This window comes from Brachionichthys hirsutus, chromosome 15, assembly GCF_040956055.1.
Source record: "Brachionichthys hirsutus isolate HB-005 chromosome 15, CSIRO-AGI_Bhir_v1, whole genome shotgun sequence".
Lineage (NCBI taxonomy): Eukaryota > Metazoa > Chordata > Actinopteri > Lophiiformes > Brachionichthyidae > Brachionichthys > Brachionichthys hirsutus.
In genome coordinates this window covers 1360337-1380369 of record NC_090911.1, presented here as the reverse complement: position 1 = coordinate 1380369, position 20033 = coordinate 1360337, and the positions used below count along the sequence as shown (strand labels likewise).

General features: G+C 45.6%; 1 protein-coding gene across 1 annotated transcript in view; it reads left to right on the top strand.

The window, feature by feature from the left end:
* Positions 1–18417, top strand: part of st6galnac3 (ST6 (alpha-N-acetyl-neuraminyl-2,3-beta-galactosyl-1,3)-N-acetylgalactosaminide alpha-2,6-sialyltransferase 3) — a 35358-nt gene extending 16941 nt beyond the window's left edge. Inside the window, exons 4-5 of the mRNA XM_068748794.1 lie at positions 16524–16631; positions 18206–18417. Coding sequence (XP_068604895.1) covers positions 16524–16631; positions 18206–18395 — 298 coding nt within the window. The 3' untranslated portion in view covers positions 18396–18417. The remainder of the gene's footprint in view (positions 1–16523; positions 16632–18205) is intronic.
* The last annotated feature ends 1616 nt before the right edge of the window (positions 18418–20033 follow it).

The following is a 20033-nucleotide window of genomic DNA, read 5'->3' as shown; positions in this document are numbered from 1 at the left end:
TTCTGTGACTGCTTTAGCTTTTTTTATTTTGTGTAGAAAAGAATGCAACGTGTACGAATAATAGAATGTTATTCTATCGTTAGAGATCAGAATACATACAAAAATGTGAGTTAAAGAACGTTGAGTCGATACAAACACAGAATCTGCAGCCAATGACCCTGAAATCAACAGCGAAAATACCTTTTCTCTTTTGGATTCAAAAGCCGCGTGGCGAAATATTAGCAATGCTTTAATTAAAGTTTCCAAGGACTCAAGAACATCATAACAAATATGTATAAATATAAATATATATATACCGACACAGACAGACAATAGTTTTACACTTTGGTAGATATATTTGGAGTTTATTAAAACAGAGTATTTCAAAATGTAATATTTACTTTCTTTCATGAACTGATCCCTGAGATTTTTTTTCTTCCGTTGGGAATATCATTAGTCTCCGAGGTATTTATTCATGTTTGCCAGGAGTAATTGTCCAAGACTTGTCAAGATACAATTTAAAACCAATAATGTCAATGTAATTGAGGAAAATTGATTTGTCTGTTGTGATACATTAATCATCCAAAGATGTTTTAAATAGTTTCCTCTGGATCAAAGTGGTGGGACGCCAAATAATGACACTGTTAAAGTGGTCTAAAGTATATGATATAAACATCACTTGAACATATTGTGTGAATATGGTTGAGATGAGTTTATAGTTTCATATCATCGGAGTGGAAACTGTCACGACCGGACAACGTCCCAAGAAAAGATGGAGTGTCTCTGCTGCTCCACGCATGAAGGGTTAACGTCGTAGCCTGGCTGGGAGTAGCTACGTACACTCGCACTTAACAAAATGAGACTTTAAACTGGCAAGTTGTTTCTCGCAATGTGGGTTGTGTAGGTCACCCCTTATGCTTCATAGTGCCTCCCAGCAGAATTAAGAAGCTCTTCAGTAAGCCTGCATGGCTGCGTTGTTCATTCCCATCATTAAAAATAAATTGCAGCGGTCTTTGGTCCGTTAAAGGAAAGTGTTGCAGAATTGGCCCCGTTCTCACCCTGCAGCTCTGCTAGGAATCCCAGGGGCTGGTCAGCGGCGACAGAGCCGCAGGAAGTCAGGGTGTGCCTTCATCTGTAGGCAACCTATCCATGGGCAAATACTATTATTTGTCAGTGGCATCAGGCTACATCCTGCCCCCCCTCAAAAAAATAAAATAAAAATCACATATCTGAGAAGAGACGGAAGCAATTGTAGAATTTGGATCGGTCAAACAGAGAATTAAGGGAAGAGGAGCTTGGTTGCAGTGAACTATCCATCCATGCATCTTCCACCGCTTATCCGCGGCCTTGAATTGCAATTTGCAGTGAACTACTGAATCCTAAAGCAATAACAAAACTGAAGCTGTACTCAATTAGCAATGTCTGTGAGGCATAGTAGAAAAGAGAAACATACTTATGTTATACCCACAATCCTCCCATAAGAGAGGAAGGATGCGAGACTAGTTCACATTGTGCTTCTGCTCTCTCTCTGATCTGGATGTGTTTCAAAATTCTCTGCAGCCACATGAAAGCTCAGTTCAAAATGTGTTTTACTGCTCCAGAGAGCAGGTAAATGACATGAATCACAAGCTTGATGGAATAGCATGCACATTGTTTTGCTGATTTGCAATTCAAAAGCTGTCTCAACATCAAAGTTTGAACTAATCTGAAACTGATTGAAAAGTTAGGGTTTGTTTTTCCTTTAGAAAGGTACAATCCACAGAACCAGTTAATCGATACCTTTTTAATTCTTGTATAGAATAGAATAGAAAGCCTTTATTGTCCTTGCATAGTAGCTACACAATGAGATTAGGAGCGCTGCCCCGTCTGGTATTTAATAACAACATAAAATTCAAGTAATACTGACTAAAACAACACAAATTTAAAGTGATAAACAGTGCATGCAGAGAGATTGTCCAGTACTTTGCATATAGTAGTAGTATACATTAGTTACTGCACATAGTGAGTAGTTGTCCTGTTTAGTCCTGGTTGCTGTTCAGAGCTCTGATGGCTCTCAGGATAAAAACTGTCCCTGAGTCTGTTGGTCCTGCTCTTGTGCAACCTGTAGCGCCGTCCTGAGGGCAACAGGTTGAACAAGTTGTGTCCGGGGGGGGGGTCTCTGATGCCACAGTGGAAGCAGAACCAGATGATTCCTGCCATCAGTGCAGCGTCAGAAGCAGTGGCGTCGTTAGGCCTGTTTAAAGTATTCTGAAGCCCCCCTAAATAATTTGTGGTTGTTTTATAAAAAAATTATTTATTTTTTTTATATAATTTTTTTTTCTTCAGGCTGCAACAAATATCGACATATTCAATTAATGCCGCCAGAATATGAGTTTAAATAAATAAACATATAACCTGTCATTATTTACTTAAATCTGATCATGAATCTGTTTCCCCTCACTTGGCGTAAGGTAGAGAACCCGTTCCACCTGTTCCTATAGAGAATGCCCACATCACTGAAACTCCAGTCCACGTTTTCCCTGTGACCGCGCTAATTGTCGGTACCTGCAGCTCCATTTGAAGCACACAGAACATAATAGAAGAGCTTTAGGAGAAGAACGTGAACGGATAGATGAAGAATGGATATAAGAAAGTTTTTCAAGAAAGTAAGTTTATCACTGCTGGTAGTAACATTTAGTTAGTTTGTGACACACTTAAGGGAAACACACAGATCCATGGAGCTGTATGTGTAACTTGTAATTTTAGCTATTTTTTATTGTTAGTGCTGTAAACATCCTGTTACTGTTTAAACATGTTTGTAGGGGCGACGGTGGCACAGGTGGTTGAGAGGGTCGTCCTGTGAGCGAGAGGTTGGCGGTTTGAGTCCCGGATCTGGCCCATGTGTACGCTGTTGTTGTGTCCTTGGGAAAGACACTTCACCCACATTGCCTGTGTGAATGTTGTGAGCGAGTGAATGTTGGTGGTGGTCAGGAGGGCCGATGGCGCAAATTGGCAGCCTCGCTCCTGTCAGCCTGCCCCAGGGCAGCTGTGGCTAGTAGCTCCACCACCACCCAGCATACAGTGAATGAATAATGCACAATGTAAAGCATCTTTGGGTGCCCAGAAAAGCGCTATATAAAATCAATGCATTATTATTAATATTAAAAAAACAGATCGAAATAATAATAATGTATAATTTCTCAGTCCTTGATAGCCGCTACATTTGCTCACATCCTGTGCATCTCCTGGAGGGCTAAGCCCCCCTGTCCTTAAAACCTAGTGACGCCCCTGGTCAGAAGACTCCGTCTGGCAGATTCACGTTTCTTTAAATCGCGGTTACGGACATGTCGCCGAACAACGCTCCAACCCATTGCTCTGTCGACTAAGACTCACAAGAAGTCGTCCGTTACACAGGCGGGCACGACCCGCTCTCATTTGCTGATCAGACGCCAGAGGGGTTAATTTGGAATGAGCAGGCAGAAAGCAAAGGCCTGCGATCCGTTAATAAGAGCGCCGCCTGCAGAATGGCAAACTTCATCACATGTCCACCTGTCAGCCTCTGTCAAACTCATCAAGTAGCTCATCAGTCGTTAGTAGCACCAAGCTACGTGTTGAACAGCGATACATATAGTTAATACAGTTCACTATTTAAATGAGCCTGCTGGGATGGCCATTTCGTCACCGCTGGATTGATCCAGTCGAGATAGAATAGATGGAAAGGATCTTTTACATTCAGTCTGCGATTACATGAACATCTCTACGATAACTTACTTTTCTGACATTGCTGTTTTTGCACTCACAATGATCTCCGTTCAGACTCGGGATCGACGTCTCACAATAGAGTTGAGTTTTATCACGCTAAGTGTTTTGGACAGGCGTCATATCACATTTGTGCAGCTTCAGACGCGTGATTGCGAAGCGCGTTCCGATCAAACTGGCCGTCGGTGCAGATTTTCTCGCGCCCACGGACGGCTCCCCTGCTTTGAATGTCAACTGCCACGGATTGCACCAAGTGGAAGGGGGAGGAGTCTCCTCAGCCTCTGGCGTTCAGCAGGTAAAGCACAATCAGATCCAGCTCACTCGGACTTGGAGGATTATTTACTGAGACTTTTCTCAGAGTGTCTGACTTAAGTTCTCTAACACGCTTCATTTCCTCACGCCAGTGGCGTTGCAGAGACACAGCATGCCAGTTCCAATCACTCCCATCTCATTTGTCTCAGCGTCAGAGTGTCTCGTGTGTCCACGGCTCTCCGGGCTCAAACAGGATTCGTTCTGTCTTATTTTTGGAAAAGAGACAGCCTCGGCAGGAAGGAGACAGACGCAATGATGTTTGTGTTTTCCCATCTTAATTAAGCATCTCTGTTTTTCTGCAGAGTTGCATCTTCGCTCTGAATCCTTCGGCCGCAATTTCAAAAGCAGCTTGGTGCCATGACTTCTGTCTCTGTTACTTGGTCACACAAGGTGTCTTTTAAACATAAACATCCAGCCTGTTGTAGACCTTGGATTCGATGTCATTGTGTCTGTGTTTCCTCTCCCAGATACCTCTTCTGAAACGTTACCCGGGTAGCAGATCTTGCCCTAACCCCCCCATCTTTTTTCCCCATGAGTTTGTTTTTTGCTCCAGGGCGTTCAGCACTCAAATGGCCATGTGGTTCTGTGTGTGTGTCAGCCTGCGTTTGTGCATCGGCCACTGGGTCTACCGCTAGAGTGGCAAATGGAGGATGAATAATGCAGGGTAATAGTGATGACAGCTCTGATGGCTGAGAGCTGTGTGTCATTGTGTTCCATTTCACTAATGTGCTCCTCCTCTTCATTCGTAACTTCACCTGCCTGCAAGCAGTGTTTACCTCCAACTGCAATTGAAAAATCTTCATTTAGTTGTGGTTGCTTATTGTTTTTAGAGGATACTTTTACACCAAACCTTACTTGGTCTGGACTTTCAGACCTTTTACTTTGATCCGAGACAAATTACAGGCGTGAAACCTGCCTGGACTTCAAAAAGGAGACTGTCTGGATCAAACTTAACCTTGGTTCAGTTTGTCAGCTGTGTGAAAACACTTATTTAACTCCTTCAATCGATATAAAGACTTGAAGTTTCCAGAGGTCTGCACGGTGAAGTACCCAGGGCTCCCTTCCACAAGCATTCTAATGAGTTACCCCAGGCTTTGCTCACAAGCCGCGAGCTGTGTTCACTGAATAGTGGCGGTCTGGTGACAGTAGAGCGGTATATTTTAACAAACCAATTTAAAAACTAGGAACATTAAAGAGATGAATAAATTAAAACACATAATCCAGGCTGCCAAAGCCAGGAAAGAAGTCGCTGCCTGTGTGCGTGTGTACGTTAATAGGCTTCTGATATCACAGCTCAGTCATTAGAGCATGATATACATTGCTGTATTCCATTAAATGAAGGTGCGACTTAGCACAAGTAGACTGCCCTGGATGGGCACGAAATGACCAGGGATGTTGGTGCCAACCTACAACTGCTGTGATTCACTGAGTCTCAACTGGGTGCAAAGTGCCGGGCGTATTGAGCCTGACCCGGGCCCCTTGATGACACTTACATCTGGCCGGTGCCGGACCATAGAGGTGCCAAGAGCGAGAACTAGAGGCATGATCCAAAGAGCAACACCAGGCAAGGCAGGATAATGGCGTTAGTGCAGCAGGATGCTCCTAAATCCACTGGAGCTGGGCTGGCCGTTAGCGCAGTGGAAACAGCAGGGGAGCAGCAGGGGAGCAGCAGGGGAGCGGCAGAGGAAGGATGAAGGCAGGGCTGTGTCAGTTACTGCCTTAAGTGCTTTAAATATGAGTAAGTCGGGGGGGGAGCGTGACCCTTGTCCCTCATGAGTCATGACCAAGACTGGTTGGACGCAGTTTGGGTCTTGGTTTAGTATCGTCTCTCCTCCAGTGGACAGCGATTCACACCGAGAAGGAGAACATGCGCCCTCTGTGGGCAGACCGTGTTTCTGATGCCACAGTGGAAGCAGAACCCGATGATTCCTGCCATCAGTGCAGCGTCAGAAGACTCTGTCTGTTAGCGGTAGCTAATCTAACCGGTTAAAAACAAGGTCCGTGGCACCGGGCGATGTGTGCGTAGAACATCAGAAGCTTTACGTGCAACAGGAAGTCAGTAAGTTGAAAAACCAGGCGAGAAGAACACTCAGGAAGTGAGATAAGAAGCTAATGTGAGTGGATAAATGCTGTTTTACTGTTTTCTGTCGTTTTCAGCCAGGGCGGATTCACGTTTCTTTAAATCACAGTTACGGACATGGAGACATGTCGCCGAACAACGATCCAACCCATTGCTCATTGACCCGCTCTCATTTGCTGATCAGCCGCCAGAGGGGTTAATTGGGAATGAGCAGGCAGAAAGCACAGGCCTGCGATCTGATAATAAGAGCGCCGCCTACAAACTTCATCAAGGACACGGCGGTCAAACGGATCGCTCACGTTATTTGATTGATCTCTGTAAAGGTCAGAAAGATGCCAGTGAATGCAAAGTCAAAGCTCTCTACTTAATGAAGCAGCGTTTTGAGTCGAAACTTGTTCAACTTAAATCTCCAGTCAAGGAAGTCTCCATTAATACAGCAAAAGGTATACAGTATGTGTAAATACGCCCTCTTCATTGGCTCTAGAGAGCCATGGTGGGCGAGTGAGATAGCCATTGGCTGTAGAGAGGGAGTAGCCAGGAACAGAGCAGTGATTCAGAAACATAGGAAAGAAAAGTACCTTTTTGTGCTTATTTCATTGTTAGAAATAAACACGCCTCCTCATAACCCTGCAGGACGGTTTCACACACACACACACACACACACACACACACAGTGTCTGGACCATCTCCAAGTAACGCTGACAAGTTTAACATTAAATTAGATGAGATTGGATTTTTAATGGATGGTGGAATGAGGTAGGCTCTGTTATTATATCTATCATCTAATTGTCTGTCTTAAATTAATCTTTATAACGTCTTTGAACCTTGTTTTAATCTTCTCATAGCGTGGAGTCAGAATAAATAAGGCGGAATCAAAAACATACGGTGTCGTGACAAATCCACAGCCGCTGGCCTTAAGGTGTCCCTTAAAATAAAGGTCAAAATTTAAATTTTTTCAGACGCGCTTTGGAGGTTTTATGCTGACGGGTCTCAGAGCTGTTGTTGTTTGCCGCCCCCCCCATTTCCCTTTCTCCATGTTAATAAGGTCAATGTCAGGAATGCAAACCGGTTTCCAAAGCAGTAGGGAAATGTTAATAAAAAAGGAAGCAATGCAACTCACTGAAACATAATATCTAAGGGAAAATAGCACAAAAAAACGTTGGAAATGTACTTTCTATTTGCCCCAAATTGTGTCTGTTGCTATGATCTTCAGTTGGTAATTGTGCTAGAGGCGTGGCCCAATGGTTGGCAGTCGGTCGGTTTCCTGGACAACAAGACAAACACCATTGGTTCAAGCTGATTGAGCCATAGAATGGACTCGGAATCAGAATGGAAACAATAACGCCGGGATCAGGTGGGCGGTTCCATGAGGTGATCCGGATGTGACGCGGTCGGACCGGATGTGATCGCGCGAGACCTCCCGTGTGATTTTTGGATAAGATATATGACGGCTTTTTGCTACTAATATAATATTAGATATCACCATCGCATAATTCGCCCCTTTCGATTACTTTCATTAATCGACGGATTGGATTATCGCTCAGCGTGGAGGACCTCGAGGTATTTATCGACGAGTATTATTCCAGCTGCTGCGTCATGGAGGAATCCGCGTCGGGCGATAATCCCTCCAAGAAAAGAAAGGCCGACTCGGCTACTGATACAGAAGATCTCGGCAACGAAGATGCTCCGACTAGCGTACTGGACTCCATTAATAAAAAACTGGACGTCCTCGGCGTGCTTCACGCCGACGTTAAAGATTTGAAGGCTAGCTTGGAGCTCGCGTATGGTATGATGGCTGAGCTTCAGCGCGAGAACATCGAGCTACGCTCCTCCGTTGCGACTGTGTCAGTCGAAATGGAGAAGATTAAAACAGAAAATAAGACGCTCAAAGAGACAGTCCTGGACATTCAGTCGCGCAGTATGCAAGACAATTTAATATTCTCAGGCATCTCAGAGAGCGCCGCGGACAACCCAGAGTCCTTAATTAAAAACTTTATGACGACGTCACTGAAAATTCCCCCGGAGACGGTAAGTACAATCTCCTTTCACCGCGTCCACCGCCTCGGAGCCCGTAGAGGCGATAGGCCCCGTCCTATTATCGCCAAATTTGAACACTTTAAACATAAAGTGCTGCTAAAGAGCAAAGGACGGGAGCTTAAAGGAACCTCTTTCGGGATGAATGACCAGTTCCCGAGAGAGATCAACGAGCGGCGAAAGGTACTGTATCCGATCATGAAGCAGAATAGGCAGAAGGGCAAACGAGCTACGCTGGTTGTGGATAAACTATATATCGACAACCAGCTGTACCGAGACCCTGCCACCACCCCCTGGCTATTCTGAGTCAGAAACACCTGTAATTATTCCATTCGGCTAAGAATTAGAGGCATTTTCATGTGGATGAGGATTATGCTTTAACATAATGCTCGTCAATATGTGTAGGTGTAGTTATGTTTTGGTGTATATGTAGGTGGTTATGTATGTATGTATGTATATGTATTTATATATGTGTATGTCCGTATATATATATATATATGTGAAATAGAGAAACAAATGATCCAAAACTCACGGGGCTATTAGGAATTAATGTATTCCTCTTGTCCCAACCCCCCCCTCACGTCTCCCCCTCCCTTTCACTCACCCCTCCCCTCCTCCCACACACACACCCTCTATGTCTATCACTTGTTTGTTATACTTGTTTATGTATCAGTGTTCTTGATTCTACTGTGCACACATTTAAGACTCTTTATATCCCTCTCAGCTATCCAACCATCCAACACCTTGACTTTAACTTATCACATGCAGAGAATAGTAAGCAGCTTACAGAGATACACACAGTTAGACCTGACTGCTCACCATCGGTATGTCTAAGTTAATTTTGGTATCTTGGAATGTGTGTGGCGCTCGCTCTCAGGCAAAAAGAATCAACATCTTAGACCATCTCTCAAAATTAAAAGCAGACATTTGTCTCCTACAAGAAACCCATTTACAAAAGTCAGAAGAGAAATTACTCACAGACACAAATTTCAGTCAAGTTTTTTCTGCCTGCTATAACAGCAGACAAAGAGGAGTCTCTATATTAATACACAAGAGACTACTCTTCACGTTAAACAACACTGTAACGGATCCAGAGGGCCGATACATTATTATTCAGGCAACCGTATTCAATAAATTATACACAATTGTGAATCTGTACGCTCCTAATAGTGATGATTCGGCCTTCTTCCACACATTGTTCTCCCAGCTACTCGAGCTAACAGCAGAATCAACTATCATCATCGGCGGAGACTTCAACACAGTTCTAAATCCATCAGTAGATCGCTCCAGTACTACAGTACACACGAGGCGTTCACTATCAGCCAAAGTACTACTGGAATATATGGATGATTTTGGCCTTGGCGACGGCTGGAGATTAAAAAATCCAACGAAGAGGGAATACACGTTCTTTTCTTCTGTGCACCGTTCGTTTTCAAGAATTGATTATTTTCTCACAAATAATTCTGTGATTGAGAATATTTCTACTAAAATTAATCCAATAATTATCAGCGATCATGCTCCGGTCACGCTTACCTTACAAATCGCAGCGACCTTTAAACCCCCGTCGACGTGGCGCTTTAACACCTCTTTGCTTAAAGATGCAGAATTTGATAGGGTCATAAGAGGAGAGTGGGCAGACTATCTGGAAACAAATGACTCTCCAAACTCATCTCCGTCTTTACTCTGGGAAGCAGGGAAAGCTGTAATCAGAGGTAAAATTATATCATATGCCTCTTACAAAAAAAAACAGGAACAGAAAATGGAAAAGGAATTAGAGGAGAAAATTAAACTATTAACCGATGCTTACGCAGCGAACTCAAGCAATCAAATGTGGACTGAACTACAAAACACAAAACTAAAACTAGATGATATATTATCAAAGAAAACAGAGTTCATATTACAACAATTGAGATACAACGACTTTGAATATAATAACAAATCAGGCAAGTTTCTGGCGAATCAACTCCAACGTAACAGAGAAAGATCTCTCATAACAGCAATTAAAGGGTTAAATGGTGAGTGCACGCAATCACCAGAAGAAATCAATCAGATATTTTACACGTTTTACCACAACTTGTATTCAGCAGCTAATAAACCCAACCCGGAGGATATTGAGGCATTTCTCAGTAATCTGAATATGCCTCAACTATCGACAGAGTATAAGAACATTCTGGAAGCTCCGCTGTCTATAAATGAACTCCACAGCGCCCTAGATAGTATGCCTAACGGCAAAGCACCAGGCCCGGACGGCTTCCCGGCTGAATTTATGAAGCATTTCTGGACTATGTTAGCGCCGTTATTCTTCAGATCAGTGACAGAAATGAAAAACAATGGTCATATACGACCCCACATGAATACAGCAGCAATTAAACTTCTACTGAAGCCGGACAAAGACCCCACCCTCCCTTCAAGCTACCGACCTCTATCATTAATCAACGCCGACATCAAAATTATAGCAAAGGCACTCGCATCCAGGCTGGAGACAGTGATCCCGTCTGTAATTCACAGCGACCAAACAGGATTCATTAAAGGTAGACATTCCACCAACAATATTAGAAGACTACTAAATCTGATCAGTATGTCGCAGCGACTTGGAAAAAAGGCAGTGGTTGTATCGCTGGACGCAGAAAAAGCCTTTGATAAAGTTAGCTGGTCCTTCCTCTTTGCCGTCCTACACAAGCTTGGGTTTGGAGAGTCATTTATTCACTGGGTGTCAGTATTATATAACTCTCCCAAAGCGACCGTAACCACCAACGGGATTACCTCACAGAGCTTCACCTTGCAGAGAGGTACCAGGCAGGGCTGCCCACTCTCTCCTTTATTATTTGCAATATTTATTGAACCCCTAGCAGCAGCAGTGCGGCAAAATACCAGGATTAAGGGAATCAACACTGCGGTGTCAGAACACAAAATCAATTTATATGCTGATGACATCTTGCTTTATTTACAAGAACCCTCGGATTCGCTGCAGGAAGTATTCAAGTTGATAGCTAAATTTTCACAACTTTCAGACTATTCCATCAATTGGACAAAATCAACATTACTTCCCATTACAGAAAAGTCATGGAACCCTGCAGACCAGGACCCAAACTACTCCTTTCCTACGGGCAATTTAAAGTACTTGGGCATTAATATTTCACCTAAACTGTCTGAGTTAACCCGATTAAACTTCACCCCACTTCTGGATAAAATCAGCAGTGATCTGAAGCGTTGGAATAACCTCCCGATATCCCTTTTGGGAAGAATAGCCACCATCAAAATGAAAATTTTACCACAAATAAATTATTTATTTTCAATGATTCCGTTTAAACCAACTTCCAACTGCTTCCAGTCGTTGGATTCAGCCATCACCAAATTCTACTGGAAAAATAAAAAAGCAAGAATTAGTCTATCTACCCTTCAGAGGAGTAAATCTAAAGGAGGCCTGGAAGCCCCAAATTTTATGAATTATTACTTGGCTAACCAGCTACAATATCTTGTACTATGGATGCACCCGAATAGAGACTCTAATTACTGGTTAGAATTGGAACAGAAGGACTGCAAGGATATTAGACTCGCAGATCTCCCCTTCATCACAACAACCATTAAACGGCATAACTGTTTTAAAAACCCGATGATTTCTTCCACCTTGTCCGCCTGGTGGAAAGCGTTAGAAGTTACAAATTCTAAACTGGAACCCTGCATGTTCTCTCCAATCTGGAATAACCCTGACTTTCAGGCTAGCAATCAACCTTTCCATGTAGGTATGTGGGAACAGAAGGGAATCTCTCAACTCCATCATCTCTTTCATGACAATACGTTTATGTCATCTACAAAATTGTTCCAAAAATATGAACTCGGAAGCGGAAATTTCCTTTACTATCTTCAGGTAATGAATACAATTAAGAAAAGAATTCCAACGCTCCGGGGCCCGCCTCAGCCACCTGTATTTGTTATGGAAGTCACAAAGATTTCCCCGACAGTTAAAAAGACCCTTTCTAAGATTTATAAACTCCTCTCAAGCACAGATACGTTACTTCTTCCCATCTCAAAATGGGAGACGGATCTGTCACTAACCTTAGATCATGACTTTTGGACACAAATCTGTGAAAATGTATTTAAAATGACAAAACACAGAAATCTTCAACTCATCCAGTATAAGATCCTTCATAGAACACACATTACTCAATATATGATGAAGAAAATGGGCTTTTCTGAATCTGACATCTGCTCTCAATGCTCCCAAAATACTGCTGACACTTATTTCCATGCCCTATGGTTGTGCTCACCCGTCCAGGATTTCTGGGTCGCAGTATCACATAGACTGTCGTCCATCTTAGATTGTACGTTCCCTTTATCTCCGATCACTTGTCTACTCGGTGACTTGGCAGAAATCGTTATTTCTAAGAAACATACGCACCCCACACTCGCAGCCCTCGCCATCGCCAAGAAAACAATCCTCGTTAACTGGAAAAATAAACAGTCTTTAAACATCAATCATTGGTTGAATCTCCTCATAGAACACATATCAATGGAGAAAATCTCTGCTTCCAAAAAAATAAATAAAAAACATTTGAAATATTTTACAGAAAGTTGGTCTCCTTTTATTAAATCATTAAATATAAATATTACAACCTGATTCTGCCTGCTAGCGAAAGCCACCACAACGATGTAAATGGTAATGCTGCTTACATTTTTTTGCATGACTCATCTTGTTTCTGTTTTCATTTAGGAACCCGGTTTCTGTATCCAGGACCGAGTGGACCTCAGAAGTACATCACCTCCCAGCCATTCTAACTTTCTATGTTTCAGCTCCAGTCTCCAGCTCAATGTTCTCCACACAAGGATGGTTGATCTCCGGGGCTGTTGCATGCTGGGCTAACTCTTCAGGGGCTGTCCCCGTGGCTTGATATGTGCAACCCGGCTCCTCGGGTCTCTCCTGGGTGGCGCATGCTTCTCGGGCGGCCGCCGGTGTTCCGCTAGGCTGCCATGCGGGGGTGCTGGCCTATGCGTTTGGGATGGCACTGAGCTGGCGCAGTCTGTCACTCCTCTGCTGGTAGTAGCGGCCGGGGTCCGGCTGGTGACCTGGCGTGGCCATGGCCCCCTCACCTCCCCTCCCTCCTTCCTGACCTCTCTCCTCCACCCTCCCCGTCCTCTGCTCGCCCTCTTCTCCTTGGTCTCGTCTCCGGTCCTGCCTCCCCCTTGCCCCTCTCCTTCGCCTCCCTTCCTCTCCCCTCGTGGTCTCCCCCTTCCCCTCTCTCCCCGCATCTCCTCTTCCGGCATCCTGCCTCCCGCCGGGGCCTCGCGGCTCCCTCCTTCCTGGGGGCTTGATTATGGGGGATGGGTGGGATGCGTCGGGGGCGGCGCTCGATCCAGGCCCTGTGCATGGTTGGGCCCTCTGACACATGTGGGTGGGATGGGTGAGGCTGGGGACTATGGTCGGGCTCCCTCCTCCCCCCGCCTGGTTGGCTGGGGCCTCATGTGCTGCGCCTCTTAACTCACCACCTTAGCACAACACATTTGTAAATATACACATAGGGTACATGCACCTGGGGGGCCTGGTGCTGGGGGGCGTTCACCGAACGTCCCTCTGCAACCCCCCCCCCCCCATTTTAATGCACCACATGGGGTTACGCGGGTGCTAGGCGGGGAGATAAGGGGGAGGGCGCAGGGCAGGAGTGCGCCGTTGCCCTCCTCCGCATCCCCCGTCTGGCCCCTCCTGCCCCAAATTTTAACGCACTACATACATGTGTATATAGCACCTGGGTGTCCACACATTCACGGTGTTGGGAGTGTTCCCCAGTCTGGGATCTGGGGAGCCATATAGACAGGGTATGGGGGGGGGTCATAATCAATTTATTTATTTTTGGCCTTGGCGCGGCATGTGGGGCCTTAGCGGGCTGGGCTTGGGGTGGGACGGTGGTCCGGCCTCCTGCTCCCTACTCTCCATCCCAGGGAATAATACTCTCCTCCCAAATGGCTGTATAGGGTCGGATAGGGCTGAAGCCCCTGCACTGTCTACTCCCGTTCCCCAGACGCTGGTTCGCTGGGTTGGGGGGTTGCCCGAGCTCGGCGGTGGGTTGGGTGGTGGGGGGGGGGTGCGGTGGGGGGGAGGGGGCGGGGGGGCGCGGGGGGTGGGGGTGGGGGGCGGTGGTGGGGGGGGGGGTGGGGGGGGGGTGGGGGGGGGCTGGGCCGTGGGGGGGGCTGGGGGACTGGGGGGTGTGTGGGATGGGTGGAGGGTGCTGGGAGGGGGGCGGGTGGCTGGGGGGGGCGTGGTGTTGGGTGCTGGTGGGGCACCAGGCCGGCCCGCTGTGCCCCGTGCCGCTGCGCTGGCCTAGGTTTCGTCGGCTGTGTTGGTGTAAGTCGCCCCCGGGCCCTGGACTGGTTCTTCTGCGTGTGGCTCTGGTGGGGCCATGGTGGTCGTTCTTGGGTTGCTGTAGCTGCTTGGGGTGATCTGGGGGCTTATGTCGCCATTGTTGGGTCCGGGATGGCTGCCCCGTTCTTAGGTGGAGGTTTCACGCATGCCAGATCCACCACTCCAGCACCTATTAAAACTCGTTTAGAGAGTCAACCCCGCACACAGATCTCTGAGTTAGTGGAGGTTGCTGGGTCAGTGCTTGTGGCTCTCACTATGCTCTCTCTCTTTTTCTTCAGATCTGAGAACTTGGTGATCCATACTTTCCTCTAGAGACGAATGTGAACCTGGTGTATTGGGACAACTCTTGGTGATGATTGGATGGAAGGGGTAGAATTAAGGGGCACAAATAAATCCATTGCACTTTCTTCTCAGAACACTGTGTATTTGTCACTTTTTGTTTGTTCATGTTGTATGTTCACTGCGGTGTGCACAGCCCTCTACGGCGGTAAGCAGGTAATAAAACAAATAAAATAGGAATAGGCTAGGCTGCCAAGAGGGCAGGTGACGGTCACAATCACTATAAGAATAAAAATTGCATAGAACTCCAGCAGTGACTGACGTTATGTCCGTCACTGTGGAGCACGAATGCAGACAAGGTAAAAAAAAAAAAAGCTTTAAAAAAAAAAAAAAAAAAAAGGTGGGCGGTTCCATGAAGCGCTGTCCATGGTGCTGATCCTGGAGCAGTCAGGGACGCTGAACGGGCGGAGCTCTTACTCGTTGTACTAGACTAGACTAGAGCAATGACAGGATGCATATTAGCCGACAGGGTGTGTTGTGGGAGGTTTACCTTTGCATTCTGCAGTAAAATGAATAAATAAAGCACTGTAGCCACCGATGTCTGACGGGAACATGGAAACAAGACTTCATCATTTCATAAGAGGTGAAGCCACTCAAAATGAAATGCAAACACTTTTACAATTTGTTGTTTCAGCTGTTTAATGCCAATGGAGTTTATGGATTCAGCTATTTAGCCAAACTGTTTTAGAATTCATGCAACAATTTCTGCAATGTTCTTTATAAATTCCTTTTTCTATTTGACCTGATTTTTATCGGCAGATTCATTCCTTGTTTTTCTGACCTCCGCCGTGTCAAACCGGAATGGTGACGGTCGCCTTCAGATAATTTTCCATAATTAAGGAAAATGTACAAACATTTAAATAAATCCTGTCTGCCTCTTTACGCAATTCCAATGTCCCCGTCTCATTCTGTTGCAAAGTTCTGCGTAATTGAATCCTGCACATTTCATTAAATCCTACAAAAGCCACCTGGCGAAGAAAGCGATTGTAAATGGAACCAATGTATTGTTCATGATCTATCTCGTTCTATTATTATTCTGGTGTTTGCTGTGGCGCTGAATCCAGCGATTCCCCGTGCTCATCCTCAGCGCCACGCTGCGATGACGGCGACACGTTATTCCTCTTTGCTCTGTTGCGTTTATCCAAGGCTCTTTGATGATGAATATATTTAGAATGTAGAATGCAGAAAAGACCTGCAGTGTGGAGATCTCAGCAGGGTTGTGTGTTTGGAAAGGCTCAAGGCTCTCGTTTTTTTTTTTACTTTGATCATTCGTAACTGACAAACGACAGGTGAGATGGTGATGAAAGGATCGTGCACGTTCTCATTGATTGGCCCTCGCGCGGCGAGCTGTTTAACAACCCGATAATGTGTTTCTTCTGTTGGATTCTGAACCCTTTTATACACTGAAGTGTGCTTTTTGAACTACGACTGTTTAAAATAGTAAGCAGCTCTTTAAGGCTCATCTGAATGTGGTTATAACACCTGAGGGCTGCTCAGATCTGTATCCAGTAGCAATCGGCAATGACAACAGCTGCTCTTAGATCAGCCAGACTTCAAATGCACACACAAAAAAAGAAAAAGAAATAGCATCTGGGAAGTTCAAAGTTTTCATGCAATCTTTCTTCTTTTTTTTTTTTTTTTACTACAAATGAATCCAAGAATAAAAGTGCTCTCTGTGTTTTGCAGAATCCGGTCCGGGTCCTACCTCAGCACAGGCTGGTTTACGCTCATCCTCGCCATGGACATGTGCAAAGAAATTCACATCTACGGCATGATAAATGACACCTACTGCAAGTAAGACACCCAGTAACCCCCCCCCCCAGAGCCTATAGCAAGCTTGCTCCGCCTTCTGGCTGTTAGTGTCCAGCACCTCATTCTGGAATGCCTGAATCTCCGTGCTGAAATCCAGATTGGTTCCTCTGTAGCGTGAACACCGTTCCGGTTTCCTGCCTGCACATTTTTCAGCAGGCTCCAGGTGTCTGGATTGCTGAACCCAATTCCCCCCCCCCCTGCTTAGAGTTCCATTTGTCTGTCACCCCCGCCCAGAATCCCGGGTGAGGGATCACTGTCTGGCTGCGAGGCCGTAAGAAGGATGGCAAACAAGAAGCTGTCCCTCCCAGCATGTCTTCTCTAACTCATGTCAAGTCAGCTTTGATGGGTGCGCCTTCTCTCGCCCCCCCCCCCCACTAAATCAAACACTTTTATCCTCATCGTATTCTCTATTCGCAGAAGGGGCTGGACTATAAACCGCTATAGAAACGTGGAAGACAATATTCCGATGATAGACTTGGGGGGTTTCCCCCCCCTCCTCCATGAAGCGGGAGGACATTGTGTCTCGCCGACTTCCTGAACTGATTATTTAGAGTCCCAGAAAGTGTCGCTGACGGCTTCGGCTTTGTGTGCCGATGTTTCAGTCCTCGGTGGAAGTGACGCTTCAGCTGGTGCCGGAGAGGCGCTGACTCCGCGTGCAGCACAGCGAGCGCAGGCTCTGATTGGCTGCTTCCGGGGGGGCTCGTCACTATTGTTGCTGTGGACCCAGCATCATCTCGTGAAGCCATTTCTTTTCAGCTCACTATAGAATTCAATTTGCTCTGCTTTTATTGCCGACTATCTTTTTTAAATGGTTTACAAATTCAGTGGCTCGTGGAATTCCGGTCAGAGTGGCCCAGCCTTCCTGCTGTCCTTCGCTCGGTCTGGAATGTTGTCAGAATGGCTCCGAGTCTTTATTACGATGGCATTCGAGCAGCAGCTGCTATTCTTTGAGCGTGATGCATCCAGTCCTGAAGAATCCTCACTTTAATAGTTTCATAATTAGTTTTCCTTTAAGTTCAGATGATTTCTGAACGCGTTGAAACACGGCCGCTTTCTACTCGCTCGTTGTGCCTTGTCTGAAACTTTAATAAAATGTTCTTTTCTAAAATGTTCTTTTCTTTTTCTTTTCTAAAAAAGTAGAATTAAAGCAAGTTTGGACAGGTTTATATGCCTGGCCTGGAACAACAGCTGCCTTTAAAACAATGTGCGTGCAAAAATAAACATAATGAGGTTAATCTGAAAGCCAACACGATGGGATGATTCCGGCTAATCTCTTCTTTTAATCTTCATTGTGACGCTGCGACAATGTGATGGATCAATCAACTAATCTGGGTCTGATGGATTCCATTAGACGGGGGGGGTGGGGGGGTTGTTTGGTCGTGGCTCAGTGGAAAACAGTTTTTAAATAGTATTTTTATTTGATAATATCTTAGTAATTAAATTTAAAAAGTGTGCAAACGTTCCACAAGTTGATGGAACGCTGCCCCCCCCACCCCCCCCCCCCCACACACACACACACACACACAGACACTTTGTTTCTCTCCTCTCCTGTCCAGGACTGAGGACTCGAGGAAGGTCCCCTACCACTACTATGAGGCGGGTAGCCGGGATGAGTGTGCCGAGTACCAGCTCCACGAGAGCGCCCCCTATGGAGGGCACCGCTTCATCACGGAAAAGTCCGTCTTTGCCAAGTGGGCCAAAACGCACGCCATCAAGTTCTTCAACCCGCCGTGGCAGCTGTCGTGACGCTCGGCGATGCAACGTGGAAGTGCCGTCTCCTCGTCGGTGTCTCCTGTGGGTGAGCTCGAGCTCAGCGACGACAGAAAACAGCTTCCTTAAAGCCTGCAAGTATTTTGCCATGAAACACACTCATGTCCCGTAAAACGGCTGATTGAGATTCGCTCATCATCCTGGATGACTCTTTTTTACAACGGGCATTTTGACCTGCATAAACACACAGCCTGACTCTTGCGAGTTGAATCTTTAGCTCCAGAATTTGAGAGCAAACAAAAGTGCACGGCACGCCATTCTTCATCGACTCCTTGATGGCTTCTCTGTGAGTTCAGTGTGGAAGACCAGCTCAAAAAAAGAACACGAAGCCTCCATCGACTTGGACTGACCTCGGCAGGTCACATTTCCAGCGGCGCTGTGCACGGCTCTTTTCTACAGCCCAGCTGCTGCAGGGAGGCGGCCTGTGTTGCCATGGACATGCGATGGAAGCCGGTTTCCTCTGGCCGTCTGTCTTCCTCCGCCTCGCCGTAATTAATACAACAAGTATCATTTCAGCCTTCGGCTGAGACTGAGGGAGTGTTGAAGGCAGCTTTTAATTTACTGTTATCTGTCCAAGCGACAACAAACAAGGCCTTCAGACAATGAACACAAAATACTAGGAAAAAAAAATATTCTAGTAGAACATGAAGGAAAATCTGATTAAAACAAAAACAAAAAAGTCGCTGGGTTTTATTTCAATGTAAATAACTTACACTTAGCAGTTTTTCTTTCTGTCTTTCATATTGCTGTGAAAGTGGCAGATCTCGACTCGAGCTTGATGTCTCGATGGGCTGCTGATTTATTGTGCAGAGGTCCGTTGCTAAGGCAGCGTGCCCCTGACAACGTGAGCATTGTGGCACGTAGCGCAGCGTGTAGAAACTGGCTCCGACGGTCAGAGTTAAATCCTTCGTGACCCTGCGGAGGGAGCGATCTATGTGTGCAGTGAAACCGTTTCACGTTAATCGTGCTCCAGTACCATTTTGTGCCTGCAGTGTTCGCTGCATTCATTGTGCGGCGACGGAGACAGATGCTTGCCGTCTCTTGCACTCAAATTCTCATCCAGTGTCACCTGGTGAGCACGTCGTCCTATTTGTCTCCTGTTTAGGGCCTGACATGTGAATGCATTTGTTCCGGGACAGTAAAGAATAAGGGTTTAAGTGCGAAGGTGCCACCGTGGAGATCTCTGACACGCACACCCTCCTTAAGACTGCGGCAGGTGTCTTGGTTCTCGCCCCCGGGGATGAGATGGGACTGGAAGGAGTCGGCGAGTCGTCCTAATCGAGGTGTCCCAGTATCCAGTATTCAATGTTCAGCATTTATCCCCAGAGAACAGGCGTTGGCAGTTTTATCAGATTTAACTTGTAATGTTAGGAAGTGACAAATTTTTTTGCATTAAAAAGTACAATTACTAATTCACCAATTATCATTTTCATAAAATAGAATTTGTTCTTTGTCCCCCATTAAAAGTCCAAAGTATCTGAATGTGTAAATGTAATACTCATTTTGCGTCGTTAACAGCTGATTCTTGATGATGATGATGAATATATTTATTAGATAGAATGTTACAAGTACATTCAAACAGTAGTATGTATTACAGTACAAATACAGTCAAAC